The sequence below is a fragment of the Poromitra crassiceps genome (genome assembly GCF_964638095.1).
Source record: "Poromitra crassiceps genome assembly, chromosome: 6".
In the NCBI taxonomy this organism is placed as follows: domain Eukaryota; kingdom Metazoa; phylum Chordata; class Actinopteri; order Beryciformes; family Melamphaidae; genus Poromitra; species Poromitra crassiceps.
Genome location: NC_139627.1, coordinates 33513847 through 33529416, shown reverse-complemented (window position 1 = coordinate 33529416; position 15570 = coordinate 33513847). Strand labels below are relative to the sequence as shown.

Genomic DNA, 15570 nt, shown 5'->3' with positions numbered 1-15570 from the left:
GGAGCAGCCGCTCCTGCTGTCCTTCCACTAGCCATTCTCTTCACCGGACTGTGCGCACTGCTCGTGTCAACAAGCTTCTTCTTCTTCTTCTACTATTGTTTTATGGCGGTTGGCAAACAGCTTATTGTGCATTACCGCCACCTACTGGAGTTTGATGTCTTCTTCATATTGGAATCTACAGTATTTACAGTGTTCATCATGTATCCACCCATAGTGCTCCCATTCACGATATATGTGTCCATTCTATGACTCAGTCGGCGGGAACTCATCCCTCAGCGCCTTCTCAATTTCCTCTCCGGAAATGTCAACAACATTCAAGAACCTTCTAGCTGCATCCATCATCATCTTAATCTTTTCCTTTTTTCCTTTGACCTGCTCCGCACAATTAATTACCATGGCCATGAATGTCAAAAATCCTTTCTTGTCCACACAAATGTTTCGTTCAATTCCACCAGTTCCACTCTTCTGCTCCGATTCATTTTGCACTTCCACTTTTTCCTTTCTCTAAATCTCCCTGCACTTAACAGCCTCAGCATACGACACTCCTTTCTCCTCTCTGATCCTGCTCACGTCATTCTCCTTAACTCTACGTGGACACTGCGCTGATCCTGTGTTGTGACTCCCCTCACAGTGCAGACATTTTGCCTCATCTTTACATGTCTCCCTCCTGCACTCCTTTCCACCACACCGTCCACATCTCCTTTGTCCTCTGCACACTGCAGCAACATGACCGTATTCCTGACAAGAATAACACCTGAGAGGAGCCCTCTCATACTCCCTCACCCTATAGCTGACACTATCCAAAAATACTCGATCCGGGATTTCTCCTTCAAAACTCAAACAGACTGAGGTACTCTCCTCGCTTAGACCATCTCTAAACCGATTCATTCTCTTCGCCTCAAATACACCTTCCACTTCTTCAAATAAATCACAGTCAACACATACTGGCACTCCACTGATCACTCCTTTCTTCAATGTCACTGGACCCGTTCCAAGTCGGAAACACATCACTCCACAAGATTTGAACATGCATAAATCTAGAACTTCCACCTCCTGCTTCTTCGACACACAATCAATAATAACAATCCCACCTCTCGTTATCTTGACAGACTTCACTGCTCCAAACTCTTCTTTCACAAACTTTCCCACCTCATGTGGATTACTAAACACTCCATCAATGTCTTCACACGCTTTCATTCCAACCACCCAAGGCCCCGACCCGTCTTTTTTCACTTTCTTAATATTCTGAGCAGACCCGCTCGAGACACTCGACACACTCTTTCTCTTGTTCTCCACACACCTCGAATCTTCATTATTTGATTCTCCCTCCAAATCACTCTGACGCCATTTCCGCCATCGTGCTCCTCAGACGCCGTCCCTTGCGCGTCATCCCTCTCGGAAGTCATCCATGTCAACAAGCTGAATGACTGTTCGCGATTACGTGTGGACGTTCGGGGACACCGTAGTCCCGGAAGTGCGCAGGGCTGTATGCGCAGTATGTATGTGTGTTGCTCAGGCAGACAGGCTAACGTTAGCTGACGGCTGTGTCCATGTTTTGGTGTTCATTGCCAGCACTCAAATAAACTCGCCTCAGTCGCCTGGAGTTAAAGCCATGGTGGCAAACTAAACTCGGTACCCTCGGTACCATGAAAAACAAGTACCATTCAGTACCGTAGCAATGTAGTACCGACTAAGTACCGAAGTACCAAGAACCATGACAACACTAGTGTGAGCTGGGTTCTACAGTATTTGTCTCTATAGATCGTGTATGTCAGCTGGGTTCTACAGTATTTGTCTCTATAGATCATGTATGTGAGCTGGGTTCTACAGTATTTGTCTATAGATCATGTATGTGAGCTGGGGTCTACAGTATTTGTCTCTATAGATCATGTATGTGAGCTGGGTTCTACAGTAATTGTCTCTATAGATCATGTATGTGAGCTGGGTTCTACAGTATTTGTCTCTATAGATCATGTATGTGAGCTGGGTTCTACAGTATTTGTCTCTATAGATTGTGTATGTGAGCTGGGTTCTACAGTATTTGTCTCTATAGATCATGTATGTGAGCTGGGTTCTACAGTATTTGTCTATAGATTGTGTATGTGAGCTGGGTTCTACAGTATTTGTCTCTATAGATCATGTATGTGAGCTGGGTTCTACAGTATTTGTCTCTATAGATCATGTATGTGAGCTGGGTTCTACAGTATTTGTCTCTATAGATCATGTATGTGAGCTGGGTTCTACAGTATTTGTCTCTATAGATTTTGTATGTGAGCTGGGTTCTACAGTATTTGTCTCTATAGATTGTGTATGTGAGCTGGGTTCTACAGTATTTGTCTCTATAGATCGTAATTGTTTTGCATGAGATGGGGGGAACCTCCATTGCCACTTTATGTCTTTGGTTCCAAATTGAGTAGATGCTGTGTCAATGTGCCGTTGTGACAGTGAGACACGTGCTTATGTTGGTTACAGATGTGGTGATCAGTGTAGGAATTTAGCCAGGTGCAAAGGCAAAAATGCCCCAAGTAATCTCAGACTGCCCCTAAAAACCATGATCCTGCGGCAAAAATTGCCCCCAAAATTTCGATAATGTTATTTTCATTCTATTAATTTAATTCCCATTTCCATCTCTAACACACACTCAGCACCTGCAAGCTGGTTGCCAGAAGACAACGACGAAGAAGAACACACTCACACAAACAGTGCTGTTGTTCACACTACGCTTTAGCAACGTTATGCACCAATTTCCTTTTCAAGTGCCCCCAAAATGTTGTAAATACTAAATACCCCCACTTTTTAAATAGTGGGGGCAAAAGTTAGTTGCCCCCAAAATATTTTTGAGATTTCCTACACTGGTGGTGAGGAGTTATGGCTGTGGGCTTGTTTGTGTACATGTACTGTTTGATTGCCAATAGGAACAGTGATGAGCAGCTATAACGGCTATAAGCGTGCTCCTGTCAGTACTAAGTAGTCGGGTTTCCATCCACCTGTTTTTATGCAAAATTTCAATTTTCGCATTAAAAAAATTTGTGGAAACGCTGCAAAATTAGCAAAAACCTCCAAATTGTATTCACTTACTATCTGCTACGTGGTATAACGTTATGCTTGCCGAGTTGAAGAGCAGCACCTGGTAATCAGGAAATTGCATTTTATCTACTTGTAGATCATCAAGAAACTTTAAATGAATAGTTCGATGTGTTTAATAGAGCTTGGTCGTTGCCCGTCTGCAAGAGGGCACGTATCGGGTCTAGCAGCTGATCAGCAGCAGCTTAGATAGCCTCAAACACGAGGTGATTGACACCTCTATAATTTGCATAATAGCAGCGGACGGAAACGCGCATTATTTAGTATTTTCCTTTGCTGACTTTCTGAAAACCCGATTAAAATGTGCAATACCTTTGGATGGAAACCCAACTAGTGAGCCTCTCTTCCAACTTTTGTAGGCATGCACACATCATTAGAACGGCTCAGTTCAAATGTTAGGCTTGAAACACCAACTCCACTTTGTTCATCCCAGGTGAGTGCATTCCTGATTCTGTTAAGGAGACTGCTTTTCCAAATGATGAGAAGCAGATTCTGGATGCAGTTGCGTTGCCATTAGGCTTCTTCTCACCTGAATGTCTGTCTGTCTGTCTGTCTGTCTGTCTGTCTGTGTATCTAAGAAGAGGAAGAGGCTGAGGGAGAGAGAGAGGGGGGGAGAGAGACTGAGAGAGGGGGAGATAAACTGAGGGGGAGAGAGAGGGAGACATTGCACGCGTTGAATAGGGCAGGCAAGGCCATGCAGCAGCCGAGCTGCGGGCGAGGCCGCGTAGTAGCGACCGAGCTGCAGGGCAAGCTGCAGGACGGGAGAGCCTGCGCAGCGGACGAGCCTAGGAATTGAGCGCGCGAGATGCCTAGTATTATAAACCTCCAGGTGAGATGAAGTCACCTACTGTACATGGAGTTCTTGCCTATAAGTGCTTAGCAAATGCTCTTTGTCAAATAGTTTGACCTGCATACTACATGGCGGTGTGCATTTATAGTAATACTTTGTCAATGGCAGTCTGCTTTCCCTGATGTGATGTAGCGGTTTGTCTCTTCCTCCCTCTCACTCTCTGCACTGCAGGAACCTGGGGAAGAACGGTCTGTCAACCAGCAGCGTCCTCCTGGACAAGTGTCCCCCGCCGAGGCCCCCTCCCGCACCGTCCCCCGTGCTGCCAAAGGACAAACTCAACCCCCCAACGCCCAGCATCTATGTGCGTACAAACGGACCATATAGAAGTATCCATGATGTTGTTGTGTGCAATGTTTGCGCTACAGTATCTTGGCTACAGCACCAAATACAAACACTCCTAGTTAATTCCTCTTTTATCCATCGATTGCCTTGATCAATCTGGAGTTGCTCTGACCACTTCTGTCTCTTCTCTCTGTCGTACAGCTGGAAAACAAGAGAGATGCCTTCTTCCCTCCCCTCCATCAGTTCTGCACCAACCCTTCCAACCCGGTCACTGTCATCAGAGGACTGGCCGGAGCATTGAAACTAGGTAAGAAGAGGCCATGCCTTTGCTTAAGCATATTCCTCTGCATGTGACTTATATGACACACTGTTTGATCTTCAATGAAACTACTACTTGTTGATTTAACATCAGACAGAGTGCCAGTGGCTGTGTGCATGTGCACAACTCCATGCTGCTGTCTGTCATTTGCAGTCTCACGTGGCTCTGTGGGTGTGTCTCTGTGTTCATTGGAGGGTGTGTGCTCCCTGGATGAATTTGACATGTATGACAACAGCACCACCTGCAAGTGGGAAATGTTACTGCATGTGTTTGCTGTAGGGAGCCCTAGTTGCTTTTGCCAAGAATGACAAACACATCTGCTCTCCTTATACCATGTCTTGCTGCCATATTATATCATACTTTAATCTGACAAATTGTTCATTACTCATTCGTGTGGGTAGTTAAGCTGCCATAATTAAGTTTGAATACATTGAGAATCTTTGAAATGATGCAAAACACACATGCTGAAGCACACCCCCTACCTTCTTATCTTCCCTGCTCCCTCTAACCATGCAGTAGTACCAAGTGAGCGTGATTGGAAGAAAAAACCCTCTCCCCCTTCAGCTTCCCTGATTGGTTGGAAGGGCAACCCACATTTTCGACAAGGCAGTTGCAGAGTCAAGTGCCTCTGTTCAGGGACCTCCCTCATAAAATAAATGAATGACTGAATAACAAAATATTAATTATGCATTATTCTCTATGGCACCAGGAAATAAATGGAAATCAAAATGTAAATGTTTGTTCATTGGCTCCTGTCTGTCATCCACCCCACAGACCTGGGGCTGTTCTCTACCAAGACGCTGGTGGAGGCTAACCCGGAGCATCTGGTGGAGGTGCGGACCCAGCTGGCCCAGCCCACCGACGAGAACTGGGACCCCAGCGGCAGCAGGAAGATGTGGCGCTGTGAGAGCAGTCGCTCCCACACCACCGTGGTCCGATACGCCCAGTACCAGGCCTCCTCCTTCCAGGAGTCCCTACGGGTCAGTGGGAGATGGATACACACATATGCCACACACACTACTGTACTGTTGGCTGATACACCAATGTGGGATTACTATTGTGGTTCCTAGTTTAAAAAAGGCAAGAGGTCAACCAGAATTGAATCAGGATTATACACCATTGAATCAGGGTTATACACCATATTTTACAAATTTCATAATAAAAACAAATAGCCACACTTACATCAAGTATAAGGCTTACAAGAGTATTATTTCTTCATGCAAGCTATTTATTTTCATTATCTAAAATAATTCATTTGTGGTGTTTACACTAGGTATTTTGTTTTTACAAATGTGTCACCGGTGATGTTTGTTAACAGTACAACAATAGAAATGTTGTCTGCTTTGTAGTTTCAGTATTCTTTTCTCTGTCTTTCTTTCTTTCATTCACACATTTAATTATTGATTTTCAAATAATGTAAAATATATTCCATTACATTTTTCTTTCATTTTTCTACTTCGTTTCGATTGTGAACATGAATTGTGCATGTGTCAGGAGGAGAATGAGAAGAAGAAGGAGTTGGAAGCAGAAGCAGCCTCGTCGGAGAAGTGAGTTCCTTCTGCCTTTCTTGCATCTCTCAGAATCTGTGTTGGGTTTTTTCTGCCACTCTAACTACATCTCCCATGCTCCCTCAGCGCGGCACGGCGAAGGAAAGGGCCCTTCAAACACATCAAGTTTGGCACCAACATCGACCTCTCTGATGAGATGAAGTAAGTGAATATCTGGAAATGTTAGGACCCATTTCTTTTCACACAAATTCTTCAGTAGGGTAGAGGGGGGGGGGGGGGGGGGGTTGTGTATTCTTGCAGTAGTGCTGATCTATAACTTTGTCGTTTACAGGTGGAAGCAGCAGCTCCAGGAGTTGACTAAGCTGCCAGCCTTCGCCAGAGTGGTGTCTGCTGGGAACCTGCTGAGCCATGTAGGACACACCATCCTGGGCATGAACACTGTCCAGCTCTACATGAAGGTGCCTGGGAGCAGGACACCAGGTATATACACAGATGGAATGAGCAGCACTACATCTATGTCGATTGCTTTGATTTCCCATAGTTTCTAATCATATTATCCTGCATTAGGTCATCAAGAGAACAATAACTTTTGTTCAGTCAACATCAACATTGGTCCTGGGGACTGTGAGTGGTTTGCTGTGCCTGAGCCCCACTGGGGAACCATCAACGACTTCTGTGAAAAGTATGCTTCCAGAAACGACACGCCCTAAACCTTTCATAGCACCTTTCTATGCATAACCTATTTTATCGCCAGCTTTGACACTGACAGTCGTGTTTGTGTGTTCTTCTCTGGCAGGAACAACATCAACTTCCTGATGGGTTCCTGGTGGCCTAACCTGGAGGACTTGTACGAGGCCAACGTGCCCGTTTACCGGTTCATCCAGCGTCCCGGGGACCTGGTGTGGCTTAACACGGGCACTGTGCACTGGGTTCAGGCCATCGGCTGGTGCAACAACGTGGCGTGGAACGTCGGACCCCTCACAGGTGCGGGACTGGGACTACTTTCTTTTCTGGGTTGACGGATTTGCAAAAACTTCAGAGCATGGTTTTCAGAAGGAGAGGTTCTTATGGATGGTGATGCTTATTACTGTACCTGCTGCTGAGATCAAATGGATCCTAGGGGGGAAAGTGTAATTTTTCCCAAGCCAACATTATGAGGGCTTGTGACGAGGTCTGAATCTCTGGGCCACAAAGGGAATTCTGGGTGGGGACATTTAAAGAATAACTCACCCTCCCTCAACAACTGCTCTCAATGGGCCCCTGGACAAAAAATGCTAAACCTCTAGCCTGCTCTAGTGTAATTGCTGAGCAGTAGAAGAACTGTATGAATTTGACAGATGTCAGATCATCGTTCACCGGTGGCATCTCTGATGGCGTCAGACCTACTTGAATGACATCACTAATGATGTCATCATTGATGGCGTTCAGTGGCATCACTTAATAGTGAGGCCTCCTCGGCATCCCCGAACTCCACGTTGAGAGCTTCCTTTTTTCTTTTTCCTTTTTCAAGTCTACTCTCACTGCTTTTTGAATGGGAATGTATGTTTCATTATTCCTTTAGTTTCTACTAAAGTGTGCCGCCCTTTCGTCGTTATCGTTATTGTTGTTGCTGTTGTTGTTGTTGTAGTTATTGTGGCAGTGTCCGTTTTCTGTTTGTCTTGTGCCCTTTTTGTTTTAAATAAAAAAATATTGATGACGAAAAAACTGTATGAATGTGAAGCATAGCCCTGCTGAAAAAGAGTGATCAGTGTACCAACTAGGGATGGCAATTAAAAAAAAAAAAAATTCTATCTGGCCAACAACTGATCCTTGTTAACCATCATTAACCATTATTCCCCTGGCTGGTGAAGTTGGCGCAATACTATTTGTGCCTCCTCACTTGGGACAGCTGTTCCCCCGGGCGGAGTTTGAGCCCAGTCAGCCTGGTGACACAATGGACACATCTCTGACCACATAGATATGCTCTTATTCTGAAACTAGGCATCTCACACGCTATGCATGCTCGATTCCTAGGCTCGCCCTGCAGCTCGCCGAGCTGGCCCTGCATCCCGCATATGCAGCTCGGCCGCTGCGCGGCCTCGCCCTGGCTGCTCCTCAGGGATGCTGGATCACCTGTCCTGGAGCTGGCAACATACAGCTGTCCATGACTGAAGACAGGGGTCTGAAGCCAGACTCCCACTTCTTTCAGTGTTTGCCCCTGGGACTTGATTTTGCTCTTATGACATCATCAGTGGGACTCTTATGACATCACTGATGATGTCACAACTGCTTTTATGACATCACTTATGATGTCACAACCTCTTATGACATCACTGATGATGTCACAATTTATGACAACACTGGGACTTTGTGTGTGTGTGTCTGTCTCTTGTGTGTGTGTTTTGTTTCATGGTCACTGTGACCTCATCAACACCATTTTTCTATCTCATTAACATGATATCCGAACGCCTTGACGGAATTTCATCACATTTGGCCCAAACGTCACAGTCTGGACAGACATGGATGTCGACTGCTCACTTGTTGGCGGAGACATATATCCACAGTGCGGTCGTTCTAGTTTGTGCTTTTTTGTGAATTCCTGGTCTTGTGTTTGTCTTGATATTTGCGCTTAGTTACTTTGACATTTCCCTGCCATTGAATGAACTTGCCTTAAAAGAAAATGTCAAAACACTCAACAGCAATATCACCCCCCCCCCCCCCATTTCTAAAGTGATTCATGAAGGTTAGCTGCCTTTTTCTCGCTCTCTCAATTTCCAAGATAACAGTGTATATGGTTTGAAGTGGTTGGTTCGTCTCACACTGAAGCAGTGGTAAACATGGCCTGTAACAGGCAGTGTGTTAAAAACACAACCACAATTTCATGTGAATAGAAGAGCCGCATAAGAACAAGCAAAGAGCCGCATGCGACTCACGAGCCTCGGGTTGGCCACCCCACCTGGCCTATAGCCTCGTTTTATTTTGCCATGCAACAGACTTTTTTTTATTACCGTACTTACTTTTTTTTTGTTGCTGTGTAACTGATAGTATTAATCAATCAAAATGATTGTCGGATAACAGTTAAAGGGTTAGCGCTTGACATCCCTAGTATACCACCCTAAATACATGTTAGAGTTTCTACTGATATACAGAAATGAAAATGAAGGGTGGTTCTTCTGTGTTTTGTCCTCAGCCCATCAGTACAAGCTGGCAGTGGAGCGCTATGAGTGGAACAAACTGCAGAGTGTCAAATCCATCGTTCCCATGATCCACCTCTCGTGGAACATGGCCAGGAACATCAAAGTGTCCGACCACAAGCTCTTCGAGATGATCAAGTGAGGACACGAACTCGCGCTTGCTCTAAAATTACCAGTGCTAATTCCTAATATGAATATCAGGACTACTTAAGATCTCAGACTTGTTATGCTCCCGTGGTTTGAACAATTGAAAGGGGAACTCATGCTCAGCTAACGTGTGTGTGTGTGTGTGTGTGTGTGTGTGTGTGTGTGTGTGTGTGTGTGTGTGTGTGTGCGCCTGTGTGCATGCCTTCCTGCGTGCGTGTGTGTGCGCGTGTGCATGCCTTCCTGCGTGCGTGCCTTCCTGCATGTGTGTTAGGTATTGCTTGCTGCGGACCCTGAAGCAGTGTCAGATGCTGCGGGAGCTTCTATTGGCTGCGGGGAAGGAGCTGGTGTGGCACGGAAGGACGCAGAACGAGCCGGCCCACTACTGCAGCATCTGTGAGGTAGGCGCACACACGCTCAATGACAACTGGCTGCTACCTACGATGGGTTCCATCTCAGCCAGCAGAGCCGGCCCTCCCTATAAGCAAACTAAGCAGCTGCTTAGGGCCCCGCAGCCACCAGGGGGCCCCCGTGGGAACAAGATGGCAGGGTGCACTCCATGTTTGACGAGCTCTTGCGTGCTCAATGTTTTAGCTAGAGCAGAGCTTCCGGTATTAGCGGAAACTAGACATCCTGACAAATACATCAGGGCCAACCATGTTATGCTAGCTCACTGGGAAGCGGGCATAAAGTTGCTCCAAATTTGGCAACGTTTTTTACAAAGGTAAATGGGCATGACTATTTTGAAACGGGTCCCTTGACCTCTCACATTACGATATCAAGTTGCAACTTAAATACAACAGACCCTGCCTTACAGATGAATCATTTCCCTCTTATCTGTGTACTGTAAGTTCATTTTCAAATATCCAGGTGATTGAAAGTTTTAAAAATAATTTATTTTTAAAAACACTGGACTAAAAATGGCACGGTGGCTCAGTGGTTAGCGCTGTTGCCCCACAGCAAGAAGGTCCCGGGTTCGAACTCCAGTCCATCCCAGGTCCTTTCTGTGTGGAGTTTGTTCTCCCCGTGTTTGTGTCAGTTTTCTCCAGGTGCTCCGGTTTCCTCCCACCATCAAAGACATGTATGTTAGGGTTAATACTCCTGTCAGTGCCCCTGACCAAGGCAATGGCAAAAGAACTGGAGTTGGTCCCCGGGCGCTGCACTGCGGCTGCCCACTGCTCCTAGTTCTAGGAAGGTTCCTAGTAGAGGATGGGTCAAATGCAGAGGATGAATTTCCCCATGGGGATAAATAAAGGATAACTTAACTTAACTGATAACTTAACTTAAAAAAGGTAGAAAACAAGACATTTCAGTGTTCATCCAAACACCATCATCAGTTGTAATCAATGCAGCAGGAAGTAACCCTGGCAGATAAATCCACACACAAAAAAACATTTTAAAACTTTCCCTCTTATCTTAAATGGCAATAATTGTGTTCATGTTGCCTCCATGTAGCTTACCCAAAGAGGAATTGAGGCTGGTCCGGCTGTAATCAAATAGGGTGGCTGTTAATAGAAACCCATATTTAGTCCAGGCAAAGTAGCATTTTACGACAAACTAATTGTAAAATAATTTTTTGCAGCTTAGATCATTTCTATGAGGTGTCCAGAACAACATACTAAAAGTCCTAAGAAATCCTAGTTGAGGAAATATGTTTAATTCTCATCAATCCAAGATGTGTGCCAGTAAGGCCAGACAACAATACACCCCAATGGGGCTATTTTTTTCCTTTACTCCTATCAAAATAAAACTTTATACAATGAAAGTATCCATGAAAAGTAACATTTTTTGTATTACAAGTTTCTTTGAAAATGAATTTGAATGTGCAAATGAGCTATACACTAATCGAATATAGGCTACCCAAAATATACCCGCATAGGAGTAAAGGAAAAAATGAAGCCTATCACAATCAAACCTCACACAGTGAAAGTATACATGAAAAGGAACTTTTTTGTTTTACAAGTTTCTTGGAAAAATCTATTTTAAATATGCAAATGAGCTCAACACTAGGCCTAATTGACTTGTCCAATAAGCCATAAAGTCACAATTAAAACAGGGGCCAAATAACTAACACATTCATGTCTATTCAGTAAGTTAACCTATGCATAAACAAGATAAATTTGAAGTCACTTGCCACACTTACCTGGGTCACTTGCCACAAAAAGACTTATATTGACCTTAAGAATTGATTGCACAATCTTGCCTCCAGTTGCTTTCTAATTTATTTATTTTTATTTGCGAACAAGCCTAACCTAATGACATGACAGAAAGTCAGAATAGCCATCTTAGTCATTAGTAACGTGGTGAGATTACATTTTGGGCTGGTAGATTTACAAATAATTGGTATTGTTGGTAAGATTACGAGATAACAGGCAGAAGTCATTCTTTTTTTTTCTTCTTTTTTTCCGATTTTTTTATCCCATTTTATTCCCCATTAGTGCTCACTTGATTTCGCAATCCTGGTTGCTACTCCATCCTCTGCCGATCTGGGGAGAGCCGAGACTGGCTCCATGCTTCCTCCGAGACATGGGCAGTCAGCCAGCCGCTTCTTTTCACCTGACAGAGGAAGCTTCACCGGTAGGACATAGCACGTGGGAGGTTCACGCTATTCCAACCAGTTCCCCTCCCTCTGAACAGGCGCCCTTAACGACCAGAGGAGGAACCACATTAGCAACCAGGATATTGCATGTTTTTGTGAAGGGGGTTCCTATATGAAGGAAACCCCCGGGAGGCACGGGGAGAACATGCAAACTCCACACAGAAAGGCCCTTTTGCCAACCCCACCCGGTCGGTGGGCACTCGAGGACATGCGGACGGGCACGCATTCCTTCAGCGTTCACCTCGTCCCCAGGTGGGAATCGGAGACATGGGCAGTCAGCCAGCCGCTTCTTTTCACCTGACAGAGGAAGCTTCACCGGTAGGACATAGCACGTGGGAGGTTCACGCTATTCCAACCAGTTCCCCTCCCTCTGAACAGGCACCCTTAACGACCAGAGGAGGAACCACATTAGCAACCAGGATATTGCATGTTTTTGTGAAGGGGGTTCCTATATGAAGGAAACCCCCGGGAGGCACGGGGAGAACATGCAAACTCCACACAGAAAGGCCCTTTTGCCGACCCCACCCGGTCGGTGGGCACTCGAGGACATGCGGACGGGCACGCATTCCTTCAGCGTTCACCTCGTCCCCAGGTGGGAATCGAACCCACGACCTTCGAGCTGTGAGGCGATGGTGCTTACCAATGCACCACCATACCTCCCTAATGGCAGAAGTCATTCTTACCAACTAAACGATTCACTCTCACACAGAAGACAGATGAAAAACGAGATAGACACACTTTCCAGACATTCCAGCTCTTTAAATAATTTTGCCAGACACCAAAACTGCTTCTCTTTTTGTAGTAAGCAAGTATTTCAGACCAGGCGGGCCACACATCAGACTTCCACCGTTTGTAAAGTAGCTTTGCAGTGTTATGAGAAGCTAGCAACAGCAATATCTAGGCTAGAAACCCAATCGGAACATTTTAAGTTACCAACTCCTTTCTAACTAGACATTTTACTGTAGACACATTTTGCTTAAGGTCAAAACTACTTTTCATCTTGAAGTAGCATCGCATTGCCTTTTTGTGGCAAGTGACCCAGGTAAGTGTGGCAAGTGACTTCAAATTTATCTTGTTTATGCATAGGTTAACTTACTGAATAGACATGAATGTGTTAGTTATTTGGCCCCTGTTTTACTTGTGACTTTATGGCTTATTGGACAAGTCAATTAGGCCTAGTGTTGAGCTAATTTGCATATTTAAGATTTTTCCAAGAAACTTGTAAAACAAAAAAGTTCCTTTTCATGTATACTTTCACTGTGTGAGGTTTGATTGTGATAGGCTTCATTTTTTCCTTTACTCCTATGCGGGTATATTTTGGGTAGCCTATATTTGATTAGTGTATAGCTCATTTGCATATTCAAATTCATTTTCAAAGAAACTTGTAATACAAAAAATGTTACTTTTCATGGATACTTTCATTGTATAAAGTTTTATTTTGATATGAGTAAAGGAAAAAAATAGCCCCATTGGGGTGTATTGTTGTCTGGCCTTACTGGCACACATCTTGGATTGATGAGAATTAAACATATTTCCTCAACTAGGATTTCTTAGGACTTTTAGTATGTTGTTCTGGACACCTCATAGAAATGATCTAAGCTGCCAAAAAATTCTTTTACAATTAGTTTGTTTTTTGGTTCCAAAATGAGTTACTTTGCCTGGACTAATTGTGTAGTGCTCAGTGGTGCTCCACATGGTGTAACCTTTGTATGAAAATTTGTTATTCTCACCTTTTTTCCTTTCGCTATTTATGCACACTGTGGTGTAGAAATGTACACTTAGCATTATTTTCTGCTTAAAATCTGCTAATTTTAAAAAGAAAAAAATCACTTTCTCAGGAGGAGCAATACTGAATTGTGGTTTGGAGCCGCCTAGTGGACAAATACAGTTAATGTAATTTAAACAATTTCAACACTAAGCATTCAGTCAAAAACAAAGTAGAAGTATAAAATGGCAAGTGCAGTCAGCTTTACTTTGAGTGTTAACTACGGCCCATCATTTGATAGCTCTAGGTACAAATAAAATGCATAGTGGGTTATAATAGAGGGTATGCACACCCACTGGAACACGCCCCCTCAATCGGGAATGAGTGTCAAAATGAGTGTCAAGTTCCTCCCTGAGCAGCAGGTGTCAGTTATCTAGGCTGATTACTGCATTCAAGCTCAGTCTTGCTGTGACTCAGTGGGCGTGACCCCACAGTGACTTCTGCCTCTGTGACATCACATGCATACCCTCTATTACATTATGGTAGCTGGTTCGTAGAAATACTTCACTGTCTATCCACTGTGAGGCAGTGCCCCCAAACTTATCCTGCTTAGGGCCACCAGATTACAGGCCTGGCCCTGTCGAGCAGCCATAGGTTTACCATGTGATGTGACTGACATTTGTAAGGTGACACTGGAAGACTGAGTATTTGTTTTTCATCCAAACACAAACTTTGTGTAACCCACTGCTCTATCTGTCTCTTGTACCTAGGTGGAGGTGTTTGACCTGCTGTTCGTGACCAGCGAGAGCAACAGCAGGAAAACTTATGTGGTGCACTGCCAGGACTGTGCCCGTAGGGGGAGCACTAACCTGGACAACTTTGTGGTGCTAGAACAGTACAAGATAGAGGACCTCATGCAGGTCTATGACCAGTTCACACTTGTAAGTACCAGGCAGGCACATTAGCATTCACACCAGCAAGACCTAGTTGTGCTTTCTCTAGCTTTGTGTCATCTGACTCATGGATGCTGTTCTATTTATAGACCAAAGTCCATTAATATATAAACATACTGAAGGTCCTCTACAGTGTGTTGCCTATTTTTACGTCAAGTTAATTTGTTGTCATCCATGAAGGAAACGTTTCAGGAGAGAATATGTGTGGAATAGAGGAGTTTTGTCTACTATACAGGCTGGAATATGAATGTAAATCAGTTTGCAGCCAAAATGAAAAGGAAATGCATAGAGCTCAGTTTTCTTACTCTTTCTCTCTACAGGCTAGCCCTCTGCCTTCCTCTTCTTGATGGTAACATTATGTTGAGGACAGTTAGAATCATAATGGACTTATCGGAAACCCTCCGGAAACCCTCTTTTTTCTGATATTCAGGAAGTAAGCCGGCAGTCTGTAGCTAACCCATAAGGCAGCTATGTGAAAGCTGTGTGTCTATGCAACCTTCCCAGAGTGGTGCGCCACCCCCAGTGGACTGGAGGGGGATGGCAGCCTCTCCTGTCGTCATGACCAGACTGTTCTACTGCTGGCCCAGCTGGACTTCTCTAGAAAATGCTAAATCCCACAAAAAATGATGAAAAAAAAAGTTTTGTATATATCATGTTATAACTGGCAACAACGTCACACAAAGACTACTGACTTGATCATTTTCTTTTTCCATTTTTGTATTCTGTTTGTGGGTTGACATCAGAGTTTTTGCCTCCCCCCCCCCTTTTCCCCCTGAGATGAGTAACTAGCATAGCTGGTCTTTGTACGTTAGATAGATAGACGTCTCCTTGGTCAGGAAAAGAAGAAGAAATTTGTTTTGTAATGTGAAACGTTGATTGCAACATTTCCCCCATTTTGTTTTCTATTTGTTTGGTTTTGTTTTGTTGGAACCATGCTGAGTTTTTGATTTCTT

General features: G+C 44.4%; 1 protein-coding gene across 2 annotated transcripts in view; it reads left to right on the top strand.

The window, feature by feature from the left end:
- The window catches only part of kdm6a (lysine (K)-specific demethylase 6A), a 73450-nt gene extending 58218 nt beyond the window's left edge, over window positions 1-15232 (top strand). For both annotated transcript variants that reach the window (XM_083638421.1, XM_083638420.1), the window contains 12 exons: window positions 4106-4235; window positions 4418-4523; window positions 5310-5515; window positions 6030-6082; window positions 6170-6244; window positions 6375-6523; window positions 6611-6725; window positions 6840-7027; window positions 9213-9354; window positions 9635-9761; window positions 14435-14605; window positions 14938-15232. In XM_083638421.1, the coding sequence (XP_083494547.1) occupies window positions 4106-4235; window positions 4418-4523; window positions 5310-5515; window positions 6030-6082; window positions 6170-6244; window positions 6375-6523; window positions 6611-6725; window positions 6840-7027; window positions 9213-9354; window positions 9635-9761; window positions 14435-14605; window positions 14938-14964 (1489 nt within the window). In that variant the 3' untranslated portion in view covers window positions 14965-15232. The remainder of the gene's footprint in view (window positions 1-4105; window positions 4236-4417; window positions 4524-5309; window positions 5516-6029; window positions 6083-6169; window positions 6245-6374; window positions 6524-6610; window positions 6726-6839; window positions 7028-9212; window positions 9355-9634; window positions 9762-14434; window positions 14606-14937) is intronic.
- The last annotated feature ends 338 nt before the right edge of the window (window positions 15233-15570 follow it).